At 40.6% G+C, this 21,155-nt stretch overlaps 2 protein-coding genes across 2 annotated transcripts; one reads left to right on the top strand and one right to left on the bottom strand.

Annotated features, from left to right (window-relative positions):
* The first annotated feature begins 1,764 nt into the window (after positions 1-1,764).
* Positions 1,765-3,478, top strand: LOC121762093 (monothiol glutaredoxin-S7, chloroplastic-like). The gene is made up of 3 exons (XM_042157864.1): positions 1,765-2,053; positions 2,406-2,675; positions 3,308-3,478. Exons 1-3 carry the CDS (start codon positions 1,771-1,773, stop codon positions 3,361-3,363), a joined length of 609 nt encoding a protein of 202 aa, XP_042013798.1. The 5' UTR covers positions 1,765-1,770; the 3' UTR covers positions 3,364-3,478.
* Positions 3,479-3,698: 220 nt separating this feature from the next.
* LOC121762092 (acetyl-coenzyme A synthetase, chloroplastic/glyoxysomal-like) lies at positions 3,699-10,019 on the bottom strand. Its single transcript, XM_042157863.1, has 18 exons — positions 9,352-10,019; positions 9,128-9,271; positions 8,889-9,044; positions 8,686-8,808; positions 8,438-8,606; positions 8,023-8,105; positions 7,586-7,687; positions 7,415-7,503; positions 7,217-7,307; positions 6,768-6,881; positions 6,377-6,453; positions 6,204-6,282; positions 6,055-6,123; positions 5,216-5,391; positions 5,037-5,093; positions 4,771-4,861; positions 4,551-4,649; positions 3,699-4,146 (listed from the first exon to the last, which is right to left on the bottom strand). The coding sequence occupies exons 1-18, from the start codon at positions 9,865-9,867 to the stop codon at positions 3,961-3,963; spliced, it is 2,421 nt and encodes an 806-aa protein (XP_042013797.1). The 5' UTR covers positions 9,868-10,019; the 3' UTR covers positions 3,699-3,960.
* Positions 10,020-21,155: the final 11,136 nt, after the last annotated feature.

The following is a 21,155-nucleotide window of genomic DNA, read 5'->3' as shown; positions in this document are numbered from 1 at the left end:
CCAAATGCGCGCTCCACGTCCTTGCGCGCCGACTCCTGACGTTCCGCAAAGTTGGCCTTCCTCTCATCCGATGCGCATCTGATCGTCTTCACAAAGACGGACCACCTAGGGTATATCCCGTTGGAGACAAAACTGATGGTCGGACCGATGCCCTGGCACTGCTCGTTGAAAAGGGGCGACGAGTTGAGGACGTTGAGGTCGTTGCTCGACCCGGCTATCCCAAAATACGCATGTCAAATCCATAGCCGGTAGTCAGCAACGGCCTCCAGGATCATCGTGTGATTCTTTCCCTTGTAGTCGGTCGTGTAGAACCCCTTCCAGGCAGTGGGACAGTTCTTCCACTCCCAATGCATACAATCTATGCTGCCTAACATACCCGGGAACCCATGTTTCTCCCCGTGCATCTGCATCAGATACTGGCAGTCTTCGCGAGTAGGGCATTGAAGGTACTGATCACGGAAAATTTCAATCACGCCCTGATAGAAATACTTCATACATTCAAGGGCAGTCGACTCACCGATGTGGAGGTACTCGTACCACATGTCTCCCGCACCTCCGTAGGCCAGCTGCCTGATTGCCGCAGTGCACTTTGAATAGGTGTGTGGCTGGGTATGCCAGCCGCATCATGCATGAAGCGGAAATACAGATATCGCTGCTCCAAGGCGTTAACAATACGCATAAACATGGCTCTGCTCATCCTAAAACGGCGCCTGAAATGGTTGTCGTTGAACCGCGGCTCCTGTGCGAAGTAGTCTGCGTATAGGCGCCGATGTGCAGCTACGTGATCACGTTCAATCACTGTTCGGCGGTGGACAACTGGTCGTGGTCGAGGTACCGTCGGCTGCAAGGCCCTCTGCAGCAGCCGATCAATCTCACGGTTCGTATAGGCCTCTAACGCTTCGTTCATTCGACGATCGTACTCCTCATCATCCCCACCACTGCCACCACTACTACCACCAACGTTGCTCATTTCCCGTTGTTGATCTTGTACAGAAATTAAGATAGAGAGAATACTCGTTAAAACAAGTGGTGCGAATGAAAATGACGTGCAAATCGCGTATATATAGTGTTTCGAAAATTTAAAAAAAAAAAACATTAAATTCGCTCGCCGATTGCTCGCCGGTCCTGAGCCTGCAATGGCGGCGAGCAGACCTGCGAGCGCTCGCGAATCGACCAGAGCTCGCCGATTTTTTCGCCGAAATGGCGCTCGCCGGTTCCAATGGTTCGGCGAGCGCCGGAAATCGGCTAGCCGACCCGCTCGCCACCATTGGAGATGCTCTAAAGAATTAATATTGACCGTTATTTTTTTAGAGTGATTAATTGTATTAAATCTCTAATTATTATTTTATTATGATGATAAGTTGAATAAATTATAAACTAACTAACGGTGTTTAAAATATTTAACGGAATGTATTAATTTAAAACACTAATGTAACTTTTTATATAAAATATATAAAATTAATATTTTTGTATTAAATTGAAATAAATGTAAAATATTTTGTATGAAATATATAATTAATTAAGTTACGATCAAATGCACAAATAATGATACGAGTGTCAAGTAGGCCTTGGAGATCAAATTTTTAGATAAAAATGTAAGTAGGAAAAAATGTTGCAATTATAAGATCATCTTATAATTTTTCTATAATTGTATCGGGAATGTCCAATTAAAATACCAATATAATTTAAAAAATTTAGTAAAGGACAAATTTAATTGTTGAGTAGGTTTGTAGAAAATAATAAAGGTTGAATTTTTGGGGTGTTTATTATATGCATCTTCGTCTTCTCCCACTCTACAGACGCAAGAGGCAGATACCATTCTATTTCTCCGAGATGAGCTTCCATTTGCAATTAGCAGCACGCCCCTGCTCCCCCTCCGCCGCCGCGTCGGAGGCTTCTTCACTATCTTGGGGATCTCACCACCGCCTTCCTATCTGCGTCAATTCAACAAAGTTGTGCTCCGCGGCTGCTATTTCCTCCCCCTTGAAACTCGCATCGGTAGCTACAAAGTTGAGCTCCAATTCTTCATCCTCATCCTTCCGATGTTTTGCAGGTTTCAATTTTCTCTATATCACCCCGTTTCCCCTTGCTTTGATAGCTCCGATTATCAAAACTTTGCTCAGTCGGCTGCTGCTGCTTTTATTGCTTTGTTGATTCACTAAGAAAATAAAAAATTGATAACTTTTGGTTGTTAATTAATTCAAATTCCTTGGTATCTCGCCTTCTTTGTTCAATCAACGTTGAAGTGTAGTGTTTTGCAATGATGATGATGATGATGATGATGATAGTGAGAGAGGGAGAGAGAGAGAGTTTTGTGAGGTTGATTGTTAACAAGCGAGTGTCTGAGTTAGTTTTTTTTTTGCCTTTTTATGTTTATTTTAGCCGTTGTTATGTTGTTGGAACAGCTCTGAGTCCTGAATTGAAGAGTACCTTGGATAAAGTTGTTACATCAGAAAGGGTTATTCTGTTCATGAAGGGAACAAAGGATTTCCCCCAGTGTGGTTTTTCCCATACAGTTGTGCAGATTCTCAAGACCTTGAACGTTCCTTTTGAAACCATTAACATTCTTGAAAACGAGAGTTTACGTCAGGGTTTGAAGGAGTACTCTAGCTGGCCTACTTTCCCGCAGTTATATATTGATGGCGAGTTCTTTGGTGGTTGCGACATTACTCTAGGTAATAATGCAATATGAATTGCACTTCTTCTTGCTTGCTTACAATATTAATGGTGTTGTTGCTGGTGCGTGCATATTCCTAGGAGTTTGTTTGATATTATATGATTCACATTTTCGTTGCTCTCCTCCCTTGTGAGTGCCTAATAACCTACAACACAGCAATGCCAATATTTATCTATACCTTTGAGGTTAGAAATGATTAACTTCATTAGTTGGTAGTCCTTTCGAACTCAATAGGAATGGTGTCTTATAGAAAGTGTGAATAGAGGGAACTAAAGTAGAATTACTCTCCAATCAGAATAGAAAGGAGATCTTTGAGGCCATTATCCCTGATAAGATTCAGTTATCAGCTGGCATCATATCCTTCCTGCTCAACCATTCTGTTTGTTTAGATTAATGTATATGTCCATGCTCACATTCTTTGGGGAGTTTTTGCTGTCTAATGGTAGCAAGAAACTTTCATAATCAGAGTGCATGAGGATTGTTTGAGGAGCTATAGGTTATGTGAAACATATGACAAGGGAAATGGAAGAAATGGACATGGTGTTTGTTGTTCATACCTAGTCAAAAAGAAGTTGTTCTTTGTATCGCCTTCGTGGGAAATCTGACATGTTTTCATAAATTGTGTGACAGAGGCATACAAGAGCGGGGAGTTGCAAGAAGTACTGGAGAAAGCAATGTGTTCATAAAACTGGCATCTGTATGAAGCTAGTTGTCAACCTCATTGATTAACCATTATTATATGATGTTGCTTAACATTAAATAAGTTTCATAATGTTTGGGTACATCCTTTCATTTCGTTTACCTGGGTTTTGCTATGTTTTGGCTCGGGAAGCAGTTCTTAAATCATAAATCTTGTGATAATGAAATGAAAACAATGAGGTGCGGACGTTAAAATCTATCAGTTGAGAAATTTCATTCAATAAAACATTATAGGTGATGTTTGCTCTCAATATCAGCAGTATGTTTTGAACCTTTTATTATACTAAACACAAGAATCCATGTTGTGTGGTTCATCCCATTTCCCACAAAACACTTTTTCTTACTTTGAACTTACTCAAACACCTCACCATACAAAAACTTATTAACTAGTACAAAACGAGAGGACAAAATCAACACTGTTCACCAATTGCAAGACTTTATTCATCTATGTAGCGACTAGCAAGCTAACTGTTGGAACAAAACTCTTCAACTATATTTATTGGCCCCGACCAATTTCCACAAGTCGAATGTTACGACAAATTGTATAACAACATTGGTCCTGTAGTAAAATGGTATAACACAGATCAGGAATCAGCAAGTGCGATCAGCTGATCAACAACTCCAGGCTCTGCAAGTGTGCTTGTATCACCAAGCTCGTCTAGCTGTCGTGAAGCAATTTTCCTTAAAATTCTTCTCATTATCTTTCCGCTTCTCGTCTTTGGTAGACCAGGAGCCCAGTGGATTTTGTCTGGAGCTGCAAATGCTCCAATCTGAAATAATATCACATTTTATGTCCAAATAATAGGTGCAAGACATTAGCAACTACCACCATTTCCCTAAACAAATGCAATGATCATTTATTATGAGTAGACGAGATTAACAGAAAGCAATCTACTTTTAGATATGTGATCTAGCTGCCCCTTTACTTTAAAGACTTAAGACTCTGAAAGTGTCTCTAATTCATATCATTCATGTTACCATTTGATTGTCTAAGCTAAAACTGGATGTTGGATGTAGTAAACAGCTTGCTTTTAATTTTTATGTAATACCACATTCTACAGCAATCCTGTAATTCAACTAGTGGTGCAACATATACATGGTAAAAAAGTGACTGTATCCATGATCCCAACTTGCTTATTCTACATACTACATGATTACTGATTGTTCCACTTACCTGCTTTCTCACAGTCATAATGAGACTTTTCCGGAGATCATCACTGTAAGGAACACCTTCAACCAGAGTAACAAATGCATATATGCCTTGTCCTTTGACCTAAAATCACATTAAAAATTGAAATGATTAAAGCTGAGCCTAGACTCAGAGGCCCAAGTGTGGAGGAAAGTGGAAAACTAATGACGATAAAAAGGTGACATGGAATGAGCTATAAATCTACCTCATGCTCAACACCAACAACAGCTGCTTCAGAGCACTGGGGGTGTGAAACTAAGGCAGATTCCACTTCTGCAGTACCAATACGATGTCCACTGCATGTTAAAAGATTAGACGTTACGCCCGTTTAACATGGTCTTACGAGATCAGGGTTTTAATGTTGTAAGAAGCATATTTTTTATCAGTTCAGTGAACCGATTCTCTATTTCTTCTGATCTTTTGAACAGTTTAACCATTTTTAAACATAAAAACAAAAACAAAGAATGGTACCTGACGTTAATAACATCATCAACTCTGCCAGTGAGCCAGTGGTATCCATCCTTGTCCCTAAATTTCCAGAATAAAAATATATAAACAAACAAATTCAAAGAAGACGAGAGAGGGGGGAGGGCATCATTTTTTTATATTTTAATTCTAAGATGTTTTGTGTATGTTCAACAAAACACTACCTTCTGCAACCATCTCCACTGAAATAATAGCCAGGGAAGGCACTGAAATAAGTTGTTTCATATCTTTCATGGTCTCCATGAAGCGTTCGGAATGCACCAGGCCAAGAGCTTTTAACACACAAATATCCACTGCATTCACCTTCAAGTTCAGCACCCTTTTCATCCACTATGACAGGCTGCACTAACAAGTTTTTAAGGCTTCAAATTTGGGAGATAACTTAGCCATAGTCAGTTAGTCACTATAACAGTCTGGAGCTATCACAAATGATGACCCAAAAAGAATTAGCTTAAAATTTAAATTAAACTGAAAGGCCCCATGTATCAGCAAACTTGCTCAAAAAGTATCATTTAACAGTTACTTTCTATTGCTTGCAATATACATTATTCAGGGAAAGTCAAACTCACCAACTAGGCTCAAGTTCAATCGCTTTCCTCAAGATTTTAACACTTCATATCCTTATAAATTAGGAATAACTTCCACGAAATATATTTAGTAAAGCAATTGAAAGTTAATCAAAATAGCACCAATTTGACTGCTCAGATTGTGTTGACCCATTATGTTTGATTTGACAACTCATAATAGAACACCATAATACATCAACTTAGTAAACTATAAATGTAATCACCATAGTGCAGCGTCACCCAGCATTCCCAGAATCTTTATTTTATTTATTGCACACTGTACAGGTATTCTTTTGTTGAATAAATTCAAAAGTATAAAAGTACAAGTGCATAACAAGTACACATATAAGCCTGTTTTAAGAGCATATATAGATAATACAGATGCCAGAGCACATTGACATTTAATAGTGACATAAAATGAACATGCATTCTATTACCTGGACCCCAAAAAATGGGAAGGTAGCGGAACCCGGTTTCTGAGGCCAAGCACCTGGTAAAGGAGTGATCTTCAAGGTAATAAAGGTTAAATTTTGTTGCAAGCAGTGAATTTAGGAGTATAAAATCAAATGGAAAAAAAGTTATATACCAGGAAGCCCCCAGTCTCCGTCTGCCACCATGTGTCAGAAATGGGGCATCGCGAGTCTCCAACCACATTGAAAAACCATCTGATTGTATTAAGAGGAAAATTCAGGTTATATAAAAAGAACAAGATGCACATAAATACGATGACTTAAATCCATCTGAGAAAGTAGCTAATACCTCCATGCGCTAGGATTAATTGGTTCTCCTACACTGCCAAGGACTCGCAGGGATTTCCGCGAGTATCGGGTAACAAACTGCAGGATTGACATAGTAAAATCAGATCTCCTTCAACACGTATCGGTTATTAAGTTCATTCTATCTCATTGTTTTATTTCTTGAAGCATACAATGAGATTGTCCAATCATCAGGAACAACAAATAATTCAAAAGTTTTATAATAAATGATGTTGAATGCGTAAGCACTGAAGTTCTGATACAAGAGCTTGAGTAACATATAGAGACAAAAGCCAGTCACTCTTTATCCCAAAGCATATATAGGGACATTTGGACACATCTTAGAGATTGTGAAGTAATATGCGGAAAGAAAAAGGATGGTCTGGTATTCTTGCCTCATCTCCTTCACGCATTAATGATCGCACCAATGTTGGAGCAGTGTAGAATATAGAAACCTTGTATTTGTCAACTATGTCCCAGCATCGTCCAGAATCAGGATAGTTAGGAGCCTGCAGGAAGTTCAGTGGCAATTTCAAGATGTAAATCTTTTGCCTACATATGACTCCAGCCATGCTAGACAAAGAATTAAAATTTGCAGTCCACGCCACAATTAGAGAATATCAGATATGAGTAGAACATTTTTTAATAGCACAAGCAAGAGCCATAAAAGATCATCTGCACATATATTATTGTTGCTATTATGAAAATTATATTCCTGCTAAAATGTCATGGCAGGGGATTTATGAAGAATCCACGTCACGATATTACACTGAGCCATTCATTTTAGATACCAAGCTGAGTAAAGTAAGAAATGTAATCGCCCACAGATACTAAAGAACTATACCCCTTCAAAGACGACAACAGTTGCTCCATTCAGCATAGGCCCATAAGTGACATAGCTATGCCCAGTAATCCAACCACAATCAGCTGTACACCTGAACAGTGAAGATACAGATCGCGCAGAAAATGGATAAGAAAGTTAGGGCACTGGGATTCACAAACTAAGGTGCCAATGAAAGAATTAGTGCAGATTTTGGCATACCAGTATATGTCAGATGGTTTATAGTCAAATGCATACTTAAATGTTGTAGCTGTATACACCATGTACCCTCCAGTTGTATGCAAAACTCCCTTTAAATAAAAATATCCAACTTTCTTGAGCAAGTTCTAGCACAGACAAAGTTCAAATATTTCACAATTCAAACTTTAATACCTTGGGTTTTCCGGTGCTCCCACTGGTATAAAGCAAGAAAAGTGGGTCTTCTGCGTCAACCCATTCCACATCACAAGAATTCGGATACTTAGAAAGAATGTCCTGCAAAACATGAACACAAGAATGAGATGCATCTGATATATATATCTAGAGTTTCATAAACTTTGCAAATACTGGCAAACCTTGATCAGATAAATATTAGTAGTATATTTGAATAGCAACAGATAATTTTTTCCTTTAGTCTTCCACTATATCATGTTTGATAATTTTAGATGCAACTTTCACACAAAAAATATTTAGCATTGAACTCTTGTCAGGTAACTGCATAGATGCAACTACTAAGTTTCAGATTCAGTTAGAAACTATGTTTCCTATAAGCCACTTTTATGCAAGTACATAAGATTACATGAATTTTAAGGCTCGTTTTATCAACCCACCTGCCACCAAATATCTCGTCCCTCGACCCACTTAGTGCTTTCCTTCGTCAAGGCAGATTCATTTGCATAGGTCAAGCAAACATCTGCAAAACAGAGAATGTAAAGATTCCACAAGGAACCAATTGCCATAGAAATTAATCAACATATAATGCATGTGCAGAGACCTTTAGCCGTGTTAATCATACTATTAATGTTAGTCAAGTGCAGTCATTTTCTCTTGCTTCATGTAAATTGGACATAACTCAAAGCTCTGATGTTGTAAAATGACAGCCGCAGTTCTAAGATTGGTAATGTTATAATATCAGATGAGTTTTAGACTTCTATTTTACACTGTTCCAATCCTATTCCCAACCAAAAATAATCATCTTGTCTAAGGAAAAGCTCTAATAATAAGTTAAAAATTCCATGCAATTACCTACAACTGTGCCATTCTTTGCAGAGTCAGCTAGTGCCACATCAACTATGTCTTTTAGATGGATGACCTTGGGTCCTCTTTTTACAGCATTGCAGGTTAACACAACCTTTGGTTTGCAATCCACTATCCTTTGGGAAAGAGATTCAGATGAGAATCCAGCAAAAACAACCTGAGCAAACAAGAAGGTAATGTCTCTACAACTCAGGAGTTGAAAAATGAAGATGCTATTTGCTAGAGAGTAGCAATACCGAGTGAACAGCACCAATGCGAGCACAAGCAAGCATAGCTATAGGCAGTTCCATGAGCATGGGTAGATAAATCACAACGGCATCACCCTTTTTGACACCGATGTCTTTCAAGTAATTTGCAAGCTGTCAACATAGCGGGAACATCAAAAGCTGCTAATACGCAAGTTGGGAGACTGCAGGAGGCAGAGCAAAGTGAAGAATACCTGGCAAACTTTGTGGAGGAGTTGGTTGTAAGTCAGAGTGGCATCAGCACCGAGCTCGTTCCCTTCCCAATAAATAGCAATCTTCTCACCGTTTCCGGCAGCAATGTTAGCATCCAAACAGTTATAGCATATGTTGGTGATCCCGCCCTTGAACCACTGAATCCCAAACAGAAATCGAAAGCAAATGTTAACTAAAATGTGCAGAGAGCAAGTAAGGGATGGTTGCCGAGATCAGATACCTCAATGTTGATTCTGCCCTTGCTAACGTCCATATTCTCAGAGTAAACAGGACTATCCCATTTTTGCTTCCAGTAGAAGTGAGAAGCAATGTCGGACCAGAATCCGGCGGGATCCTCAATGGATCGTTTGTACATATCGAGATACTGGCGCAATTGAGTTAGTTAGTTAGTTAACATCACAGCTTACAAGTAAAGAAAAGCAAGTAGATAAGAAGGTAAACGACCTTGGCGGGGGAGGGGACGTGAGCCTGGGCAGAGAAATCGGGATTGGGGATAACGAGATCGTTTTCCTCGGAAACAAGGGCATCGCCGAGGACTACGGCATTCAATCGAGAGGGCGGAGGAGCTGCGAGAGAGCTGACGTGGCGAAGGCGGTGGGAAGAAGCGGCGCCATTGGTGAGTAGATCGGCCATGGCGGGAGATCGGGGGCGATTGGAGGATTGAAAGTTGACTAATAAGCAGGCAGGCTCTGACTTTGACAGCGAAGAACCAATCCCTATATTAATAGTAGTATCATTATTATATAGCAAGCACGGCTGATTTTGATTCTGGTGAATTTTAAATTTGGTAAAACTGTTATTATATGCAAAGGTGGAGTACGGATATGAGGATGAAGACGATACATCTTTTGCAACTACGATCAAAGGAGAATATAAATTGGTATTTCTACTACGATTGTAATCGTAGCGAGGAGAATCACGAGTTGCCAAGCAGGAAGAGGAAGCGGGGGCGCCGGCCATTTGTGCTCCTCGATTCCTTCTTGCGGCGATTGGAGATAGAGAAGGAGAATTGAGAGGGGTGTGGGAAACTGGGAATCATCATCATCGTCATCATCAATTCAATTTCACTTCGTCATTTTACTCACTTCACTTCCATTTGCGGCGCTTCGAATATTTCCTTTTATTTTTATCCACCATTTATATTCTATCTTTTTTTAAGGGAGGAAATTATAGGAGGAAATTCTATCTTTTTTTTAAGGGAGGAAATTTTATCTTTTTTTTATTCTATCTTTTTAAGGGGGAAATTATAGGAGGAAATTCTATCTTTTTTTTTTAGGGAGGAAATTATATTGATGTCAAGAGGGCTCGAACTCGGCCCTTCATGTAATAATGTCTAAGCTCTTTGTCGCGCTCTGGACTTTATATTCTATCTATTTATTTATATAAAGTATGAATTTAATTCTATTTTATCGAATCCTTTACTACTATTAATTAAATAGGAATTAACGTCCTAATCCTATATTAACGTCCTCATCCAATGTTTCCGCTCAAATCTGTTTGGCGGGAGCAACGTGTGATTATTTTATTTATATTTATTTACAGGGCTGACAATTTTTGGCACGACACGATAACACGACACGAATCCGCACGAAATTAATGGGTATGTGTCAAAGTTTATTGGGTTCATGTCCTTATCATGTCGACACGATAACGACACGAAAACTTTGTGTCGTGTTCATGTTACACGTTAAGAAATAATATTAATATATTATAATATTACTATTTTTTTATTTATTTTAAAATTTTAAATTTTAAATTTAATATTAGAAATAATATTTATATATTATAATATTTATTATTATAGTGTTGTTATTGTGTCGTGTCATATATGTGTTGTTATCGTGTCGTGTTAATCCGAAGTGGTTCTGTCGTTAATGGGTTCGTGTCTGAGGGTAGCGGGTTGTGTTCGTGATTGAAGTTTTCTTAACGGGTCGTGTTCGTGTTTGTTGTTATCGTGTCAACACGATAACGGCACAACACGTACGATTTGTCACCCCTAACTTATGGGGCAGATCATGTTATTTAAATATTTAATTAGTACAGTAAAATTTAAAATTGGTTTGTGCATCTTTTATGAGCTTAAACTTGGAAAAATCTTGTTTTAGATATTCAAACAGCAAAAATTAGTTACATCAAATGTATCCTTTAAAAAATGCAAGTGATTTCTTTTGTTATAGCATCCACAATATGACCCAAAAAATTAACCACAACCTATATACATATGGATTTCAGTTATAGTAGTAGTATTATATTAATTTCAGTTTAGTTGACGTTTAAGAGGTATAAATGAATAGGTTTTTTGTTAGGAGTATTATTTGCAAGTCAAGTTTAAACTTTAACATCAAATTATTAGACCATTTAATAAGTCCATTATAAATGGTTCGATTATTAATAAACGATTGAGCTGCATTGCTGAACTTGCATATTCATTTTTATACAGTGATCACTCTTATTAATAACAAATTACTAATGTTTAGAGCTCTTTTCTTAAAAAAAAGACAAAAAACATAGAGCTCGTCTATTACTTGAGATAAGTTGATTGTTACACAATTTTATGACAACACGAACTTTGCTTACTTCAAAAACAAGTACTTCATCCGTCCCACAATAATTGTCACTCTTATTTTGGGCACGAATTTTAAGAATAGTAAATAAAAGTTGGTTGGAAAAGTTAATGGAATGTGAGACCCACTTTTTATATTGGTTTTATAATAAAATGTGAGTGAAGTCGGTTAGTGGAATATGAGACCTACTTAACATTTATGGTAAAAATAAAGTGTGATAATTATTGTGGGACGGATTGAAATGAAAAAGAGTGACAATTATTGTGGGACGGGGGAGTAGTAAATTGCAAAGCCGTGGTCCAGTATGTACCAAAATTTACTCATATAAGACAAATAAGCTCGTATAAAATCAATTAATCTAAACCAACCATAGCCGGAGTAAAAAATTGAGAAAATATGTCATTATATGATTGCACTCCAGCATTAATTATGTGAGGAAGTACCAAATATTTATGTAGTTGCATTAAATTGTTAATCTTTGTTGAATATTATGAACCAAATCTAGTTTGGGCTGTTTTATTGTGAGTCCAAGTGATCAATGAGTTGGGCCAATGCATGTGAGGCCCGATTATCCGTTTCACTTACCCGAGCTCGTCGATGGCCACCACCTGTCACTGCACATCGATCACGAGCGTGAGCCGTCCGATTGGGAGTGTGTTTCTTCTATGAGTAATTACCCCTCCTGACTCTTGGGCTCTTTCATTTTCACTCATTCACTTTCTAGACGCCCCTCTCCCGTGTGATTAGGCCATCCACAACGCAGTCACTATACCGTCCCTTTAATTATTATTTACGGGGTCCACTGTACTTTTTTACTCCATCCCTTAACTAAGGGACGGAACCTGCAATCCTCTGTCTCTTATCCGTCCCTTAAATTACTATTCATTCAATTTCATTTTTTTTCCAACAAATTCAATTAATAAAAAACACACTTCATTAAAAAGAAAATAATATTACAACATAAAATAAAAATACAACTTAAAATTCAAAAAAATAAAAAACACACATAATTAAAATCCTAAAAAAATAAAAATGACATAATTTAAAATACAATTTTAAAGAAAATAAAAAAAAACTACTCCGCCGGCGAATCATCCCCCGGAGGAGGCGGTGGAGGTGCACTGAAGCCTTGAGGAGGCGGCATGCCAAGTTGTGTTGCCATAAACATAATTCAGTTAAGTCAGGCTTGGTATTGGGTGGACGTAAAGCGGGAAGTGTCTGCCATTGTGGCGGTCATGTACATGGACATTAGGGAGTTCGAGGGTGCCCCCGAGCCCGCCTGGCTTGATTCGGCTCGGCCCCTCCTCCCTCTAGCCGCCTTCGCCGCATTTTTCCCTTGCGGCCGACAGCGCCCACGGGAGGACCCCCCGGCATCGTCTGTCGGGGTCTCCTCCTCCTGCGAGGCAAACTCTTGTGGCCCGCTGCCCGAACCGCCCTCACCAGACGAGTATTGGCCACTCGCCGTGTGCTTCGTGCGCTTCGAGGTCGAGCCCGAGCTGGACCGCACACCGCCGGCCCACATTTCCTCGTCCCTAACGACCTCCCAAACATCGGCATATTTGAATTGTTTGCCGGTGTCTTCGAAGTAGACCCGCAAAGCCGACCTCAGAATGTCGGCTCCCGTGGCTCCGCTTTTGTACTGAGCCGCTTCATGCTTGTAGATGGTGCAGAATCGTTTGACCTCTCTGTCGACTCGGTCAAAGTGAGCGCGGAGCATCTTATATTTCCGGGATTCATTTTCTCATGAATCATTTTCCTTGCCAACTTTACTTTCCCGTAAACCAAACTAAATGAAATGTGAGTAAAATAAATTAGTGGAATGTGAGACCCTATTACCATTTATGGTAAAAGTGAAATGAGACTCCTATTCTCGGACGGACTAAAATGGAAAAACGAGACTCCTATTCGCGGACGGAGGGAGTATTTGTTAAAGACAAAATAATCAATAAAACTTAAATATGAATTGAAGTAAAATTACTTTGAATTAGTGGTGATATAGATTAAAAAACAAGTAGCTAATTTAGAGAAAAGAAGGTTAAAGTTAAAAGGAAATGTGTGCTCAAGAGGGGCAGACCACCGATAGATTATGTTAAAATAGAACGACATATAGTATTAAATGACAAAGTTTTGGGGGTACAGTTTCATGTGTATACTCCGCGCCGCTGCTATCAGTGATCTGATCCCTACAATATTCTTATATTATATTTATATATTTATGGAGAAGGAAGAAATAACTGAAATGTTTTGTGTTAAGAGAAGATAGATTGTTGTAAGTGGACAGATAATAAAACTATTTGTATGCCAGCTTATGGGCAAATTTGTCAGCTCATGCACTTACGGTTTATTTTTCCATATTCAAATTATAAGTAGGCAAATTTAATTTTGAGTCTAATTATGAAAACATTCTTTAAATGAATGTTGGTACTTGAGAGGTGATGGAGTCATCCTCCTGTTGTAACTGTTGTAATCGTTATTTTTAAACATTCTTTAATGGCGGAATCTTCATCGTTGTAAATGTTTACAACTTTACAATTATATTCCTATTCATTCCAAGTAGTGTAGTGTAGGTGACTTTGACATTGACCCATATGAATATTGATATTAGAGCATCTCCAAAGGAAAATTGTATATTGATAAGGTATATTTCTCATTTATACCTTCTCAGAAATGTTATTATACCTTCTTCAAAATGAAGGACTCCAAGAAAAAAAAGTAAATTAAAAAGATAAACAAAAATAACTAACTTTTTATCTTTTCTATCAAGAAGATGTAAAGATACATTCTCAAAATGAAAGAAGGTAATACCTCCTCAAATATCCTTCCCATTGAAACATACAATTTTATAAGAAAAGGTAAATATGATAATTATTTCTTTTTACCTCTCCATTTACTCTTTCCCATGCTCTTAGTGGGATATTTGAAACACCAAAAAATACTATCAAAAAAATATAGCAAGATTTTGAATTTTTAGAATCTTCATCGTTGTAATACCGTATTTCTTAGTTTTATTGTTTTAAAATATAAAATACTGAATAATATTAGGATGTATCAGGTATTTTGATTGTTTTAAACTATAAATTAAAGACTAAAGTCCAAAAATGGTCCCTAACATTTGATGTTTTTTTTATTTTGGTCCAAAACATTATCTTTTGAATTATTCGACCCCTCACATTTGAAATCGGACCACATTAAGTCCTTTTTAGACGGTGCCGTTTAAAGATGACGGTCAACGGCAGTTTAAACAATTTTGACTAATGTTGAGATTTAAATTAGAATAATTAATATTTTTCTTATTTTAAAAACAAATTTGGACTCTCTCTCCAAACACTCCCTTATATCCTCTCTCGACACCCTCTTCTTCCCCTTCCCCTTCCACTCCACCACTCTCCTCCGCCGCCGTTGCCCGCCCCCACCTTTGCTGCCGCTCCTGATTTGGTTCCCTCTGCTCCCTGCTCTTATTATGGGCTTCATCTAGGCCATCCGGCACAAGACCACGCCGAATCCCATCTCGAGAAGATGCTGGCCCGGGAGAAAGAGGACTCGACGCTGCTGGCCAAGTGCGTCGAGAAGCTGAAGCGGAAGGGTGTCGAGTTCGATCTGTTCACCATGTTCGTATCAATTTATGATGCTGCTTCTCTTGGTGTTCAATTCGTCGTCGCTACTTCTCCAATCCAACCATGTAATTCCTTACCTCTGCTCGAATTATCTCATGCATCACTCATATCGATTCCGCGCTGAAGGGTACAAAATTGACCCCCGCTTGTCGTTGCATCGGTTGAATTGGCTGCGGTGGCAGCAATTGTATAGAATTAGGTTGAATTTTTGGGGAATGAGTTGTGAGTCAGTGTTGTGAGTAACAGAGTCGATCTCGGGGAGAGAGAGACTAAGCCTCGTGGGCGGATCGGTGAGCAGAGAGCTGGTGTGGGTAGAACCGGAGGTGGAGGGACTGGGAAGGGCGAAATAAGTGGCAGAGGTGGAGTCGGCAGGTGACAGATCTCTTCAAGGGAGGAGTTGTCGTCTTCGGTGAAAGAGGAGCACTTGCGCTTGAGGGTAGAATTGCAGTGGTTTTTTATTGCGTTGTCGGTGCGGCCGGAGAGGAGGGGACAATGGTGGCCCATTTGTTGACGAAGCGCGAGTGGGCGTGAATGATGGTGTCTTCCTAGTCGGGGTGAAGGCGCGATGCTTGACTTGAGGGGAGAGCTGGTTGCACCGGCGGAGGCGGCAGCTCTTACCGGAGGGGCGGGTGAATGAGGGATTTTTGCTATATAGGGAATCTGCGTCACTTCGCATTTCAGTCGAACATTTTTATTTTATTTTTTATTTGCAGGTTTTATATTTTAACTTATTTTACATTTTGCATTTTTAAGTTTTAGGTTAATTAGGTTAATTAGGTATTAGCCCTTAATAAAACATAGTTATAAATCTTAATCCAGTCAAAATTGATTTAAATTGCATTGACCGTTACATTTTAACCATTCCGTCAATTTAGGACTAAATGTGGTCCGATTTCAAATGTGATGGACCAAATAATTCAAAAGATAATGTTTTGGTCCAAAATCAAAAAAAGGCAAATGTTAGGGACCATTTTGGGACTTTAGTCTAAATTAAATAAAAAAATAAAATATACTTATTGTCATAGCATGAAATGCACAATTATAAGAGAAATCATTGAGCCTATAACCACCAGAATTCTTAGCTTTATGCCTGATCATATTGAAAGTACAAGCTTGTTTGCAGATGCTTGCAAATTGCAATGCCCTTTACTCTTACACTAGCAACTCAGACATCAGATAGTAATTCCATTACTTTTTTGGCAAAACATTCTACTTCCACCACCTCTTATTTTGTGTAAAAATACTTTGAACTCCATAGATAATTTTGCCTTGGTACATCACTAAGGCCTAAATGAAGATTAAACTGTGTCTTAGCATGATGGGGTACGTACTAAACAAGCCCAATAGCAGTGACAGCTCGGCCAGCCCAATAGCAGTGACAGCTCGGCCAGCCCAAAGCCCAAGAGTTCAGTTCGGCATTACCAAAGAGTTCGGCCTCAGCCTACAGCTCGGTAAAAGCCAACCAATCAAGCTCTGCTCTCAGGTCGGCATCAAGCTCTACTCTCAGATCGGCAACCAAAGCAGTTCGGTCTCGGTATTCGGCCGAACAAGGAGTTAGTGGACCCATACAGGATGTCCAACACACCCACTACCACGTGATGTCAGTTCAGGCCACGATCGTAGGCCATGACCTACGCTTCACCCACGATCTTAGGCCATAACCTACACGACATCCACGACTTAGGGTGGTGATGCAAGCCATGATCTGAATTCATTATATAAATAGAACTTAGATCTGATAGAAGGGGTTAGAATCTCTCTAGAGAAATAATCATATAGCAAGTCTGTGTTGTAAGCTGTAATTCGCAGATCAAGCAATACAAACCTGCCCCCATTTCTCCCCGTGGACGTAGATTTACCTCAGTAAATCGAACCACGTAAAATTCTCTGTGTCGTAATTTATTTTTACGAGCATTCATCATCATCGAAAATTCGCCGATTCATCACTGGCGCCGTCTGTGGGAAACAGAGAACAAAATTTGTGATAAAGCGAATTTTTGATCCATTTTCTCCACCCAAAAAATGCATACCAGATCGCAGAATACCCGTATTCCTGCCCGGGAGAACCAGGAGGAAGCCAATCCATCCCATAGGTCGGGAAAACAGCCTAGGGATAAATCCACCACCAGTTCTCATGGCGAAGGAACAAGCCGCTCCAAAAGCCGTCACACCGAGTCTTCCCAGCAGCCCGATTTGAACGAGGCTGTCAAGCTGTTTTTGGCTGAAAAGCAGGAGGAATTCTTAACCTTCCTGCAAAAAAGCCAAAAGCAGCCGGAGGCGAAAACGGCGGATTCTCCCTCTCCCTCCATACGAGACAGTCACTACCGCAGTAGTGTCATGTCTTCCAGGAGAGAGAATCCTCGGTACCGGAATCACAGGAGAACTCCAACTCCTCCATACCGAAGAGATGTCGGGTTCGCCATGTACGGAGCATTGATGACTCCGTTCTCGGACGATATTACCCGAACTCCGCTGCCACAGAATTACCGAACTCCGTCAGTAACCTATGACGGACTCGTGGATCCTCATGATTTCCTGGGACGCTATCAATATAACATGGCGAACCAGGGTCTCAACGAGGTCCACATGTGCAAGCTGTTTCCCGAGCTGCTTATCGGGAACGCAAGAAGGTGGTTCGATAGCCTCCCCCAAGGCAGCATTAGATCCTACCGAGATCTAATGGATGCTTTCCACAGGAGGTTCTTTCAGAAAGCGGAAGCCCGGATTACTTCGGCTCAGCTGCTTTCTATACGTCAAGGTCGCGACGAAAAGATCAGCGACTTCCTGACGAGATTCCATAAGGAATGCCTACAAGTAGATAATCTCAATGATCTACTTATCATTTCGGCATTCCAAAATGGAATCCTGCCCGGAGCTCTCTACAGAAAGCTCGTGGAGTGCGGTCCGCAAACAGCTCAAGAGATGTGGGACATTGCGGACAAGTTTTCTCGTGCCGATGAGGCAGACCGTCGAAAACGGTCTTTAGACAGCTCATCCAGAGAAGACAAAAAGAAGCCCGGTCATAGCGATCAGAGGCATCCTCGCCGAACACCTTCTCCACTAAAGGAGAGATAGCGGTCATCCGAGGTGATCGAAAAAGAGCAAGTGTGTTCGCAGATTGCGCTTAAAAGTGCCGAGCAATCAGTTCGGCACCATCAAGCATAGCAATCACAGCAGCCGGAATCAGAGGCCGGCGAAATGACCGAAGTCACACCGGAGCCGAACTCGATGGTGTACGGCACTGAAGCCGTGATTCGGTTGAGATCGGCATATCCAGTCCCCGAACTCAATTTCTCCTCAGAAATGAATGGTGATGGACTGAGAGCCGAACTAGATCTTGCCGAAGAAAGAAGAGAATTGGCCTGCCTAAAAGCAGCCAAGTACAAGGAGCAAGTAGCCCGGTATTACAACCAAAGGGTGAAGAAGCTGCAATTTCAAGTGGGAGATCTCGTCTTGAGAAACAACGAAGTAAGCCGAGCAGAAAAGCTGGGCGAACTCGAGCCCACATAGGAAGGTCCATATCGGGTGTCAGAAGTCCTCGGCAAAGGGTCTTACAAATTGACTCACGCGTCAGGAGCACAAGTACCCCGAACATGGTACGTTTCCAACCTCAAAAAGTTCCATTTGTAAGAGACAGTCCGGTCAGTCAGTCTTATGTGTTTTCTTTGTTTTTTACTTGTTCTTGTCTCTACGTGCGTTGTGTCTGTCTATGTGAGTGTCGTCTCTTACAAATAAAACTGAGGTATCTCGTTCTTCAAAGGCTGATCCCCTTTTTAGAACATACAAGCCAACGATTGTGTGTCAAAGCTTCCAAGGAGGAGGATACAAGACCACAATTCTGCTTAAGAATCAAGCACTTCGTCTGAAACGAACTGCAACAAAAGTCCGATTCTCGCGATAAAACTTGCCTGAATTAGGACAAGGGAAAGTCCAATCCACGCGATAAACCTCGCCGAATTAGGACGATCAAGTTCGGTCAAAGCAGTTTACCTCATAAGACCGAGGACGACCATGTCTAGTCAAAGAGGTTTACTGCATAAGACCACTTCGGTTAACTGGGAAAGTCCGATCCACGCGATAAAACTCGCCGAATTAGGACAAGGGAAAGTTCGATCCCAGCGACAAAAATCGCCAAATTAGAACAGACCAAAGACGAGTCCGGTCAAAAGATGTTTATTTCATCAGACCAAAGACAAGTCCGGTCGAAGATGTTTATTTCATCAGACCATAGACAAGTCCGGTCAAAGATGTTTATTTCATCAGACCAAAGACAAGTCCGGTCAAAGATGTTTATTTCATCAGACCATAGACAAGTCCGGTCAAAAGATGTTTATTTCATCAGACCAAAGACAAGTCCGGTCAAAGATGTTTATTTCATCAGACCAAAGACGAGTCCGGTCGAAGATGTTTATTTCATCAGACCATAGACGAGTCCGGTCAAAGATGTTTATTTCATCAGACCATAGACGAGTCCGGTCAAAGATGTTTATTTCATCAGACCAAGGACGAGTCCGGTCAAAGATGTTTATTTCATCAGACCAAAGACGAGTCCGGTCTAAGATGTTTATTTCATCAGACCAAAGACGAGTCCGGTCGAAGATGTTTATTTCATCAGACCAAAGACGAGTCCGGTCGAAGATGTTTATTTCATCAGACCATAGACGAGTCCGGTCAAAGATGTTTATTTCATCAGACCATAGACGAGTCCGGTCAAAGATGTTTATTTCATCAGACCAAGGACGAGTCCGGTCAAAGATGTTTATTTCATCAGACCAAAGACGAGTCCGGTCTAAGATGTTTATTTCATCAGACCAAAGACGAGTCCGGTCGAAGATGTTTATTTCAACAGACCAAAGACGAGTCCGGTCAAAGATGTTTATTTCATCAGACCAAGGACCAAGTCCGGTCAAAGAAGTTTACTTCATAAGACCGAGGACAAGTACGATGAAATTTTTCGCTAAGCTGTAAATACAGTGTTAGAAGCGAAAACAAAATTTCATTTATCAAATCTTGTTCGGCATACAACTCCGCTACCCTACAAAATGGCGTTACGCTATTACAAAGGACTATTCTACTGTCCAGGGTTGCTGAAGTTAAGCCACCTATCTGCAAAATCCTCTGGAAGCCGAGTTCGGTTGTTCCGAGCAGATGAAGAATAAGCAGGTCGACGAGATGCTATCCTCGACCCAACGCCTCTTCCCCGAGCCCGAGAAGTCCTAACACCTCGGCGATGAAGAGTCTCTGCAATAAGCATCTGCTGATCTTGCTCGCTCATAGTCACAACTCCTCGGCGAATTTCAGTCCGTCCCCGTCTTGACGATTCCGGTTGCTCCTGAGCCCGTTCTCGTCTTGACATTTCCGGCTGTTCCGGAGTTCGTTGTTGGCTGGGAGTAGGATTTTGAACAAGGGAACCAGAGGTTTGATCTGGAGTGCGAGCATCTGTTGGCGCGATATGCCGGAGGAATCTCTCAATTGAGGGACGCCGGGCAAGAACAATGTCGTACCGAGAAGCCCAGCGCCGCAATGATTTCACGACTTGTTGGCAAGCCGAGCTCTCCAGCGCATTGTTCCTCCGGAGTACATTATACTCCTCCCACAGTTCGTCAACTCGTTCCTGAACTTCTGATACGGTCATTCCCCCGCGCACACGGATGTAATCCTCATACGCAGTCCTCTCAGCAATGGCCGTATTCAGCTCGGCATCCAGATCTTTCTTATCGGACTCTAAGTCCTTGATATCGGCCTCCAGCTTCACTAAACGAGCCAGAAGCTCGTCATTCTTCGTCTGATCGGCTATAGCTCTTCTCTCAGCTTCGTCCAAAGCCGAAGAGTACAGCCGTTTCCAGTGAAGTATCTCCATCTCCTTGGGTACAAAGCAGCTATATTAGTTCGGCAGCTGTACCGAGCAGATAGTAAAATACAACAGGAATAAAGGCGAGTACGAAAAGCTATTACGAAGACAAATGTAGAGAATTTTTCATTCACAAGGAAAATTTTTTACACTAAGGCTTCAAGGCCATTTTACAAGGGAGAAACTAGACTAAGAGAAGGGAGACGAAATCATACTCCG

This window comes from Salvia splendens, chromosome 13, assembly GCF_004379255.2.
Source record: "Salvia splendens isolate huo1 chromosome 13, SspV2, whole genome shotgun sequence".
NCBI lineage: Eukaryota > Viridiplantae > Streptophyta > Magnoliopsida > Lamiales > Lamiaceae > Salvia > Salvia splendens.
The sequence above is the reverse complement of the archived record's forward strand: the minus strand, read 5'-3'. Positions and strand labels throughout refer to the sequence as shown.

Bases quoted from the DNA above. Each gene is read 5' to 3' on its own strand.
- LOC121762093 (XM_042157864.1), top strand. From the start codon at position 1,771: ATGCATCTTCGTCTTCTCCCACTCTACAGACGCAAGAGGCAGATACCA. The intron at 2,054-2,405 runs GTTTCAATTTTC...TTGTTGGAACAG, and splicing joins ATCCTTCCGATGTTTTGCAG to CTCTGAGTCCTGAATTGAAG. The intron at 2,676-3,307 runs GTAATAATGCAA...ATTGTGTGACAG, and splicing joins TGGTTGCGACATTACTCTAG to AGGCATACAAGAGCGGGGAG.
- LOC121762092 (XM_042157863.1), bottom strand. From the start codon at position 9,867: ATGGCCGGCGCCCCCGCTTCCTCTTCCTGCTTGGCAACTCGTGATTCT. The intron at 7,504-7,585 runs GTATTAAAGTTT...TTTTATTTAAAG, and splicing joins GGAGCACCGGAAAACCCAAG to GGAGTTTTGCATACAACTGG. The intron at 6,124-6,203 runs GTATATAACTTT...ATTACCTTGAAG, and splicing joins CGGAGACTGGGGGCTTCCTG to ATCACTCCTTTACCAGGTGC.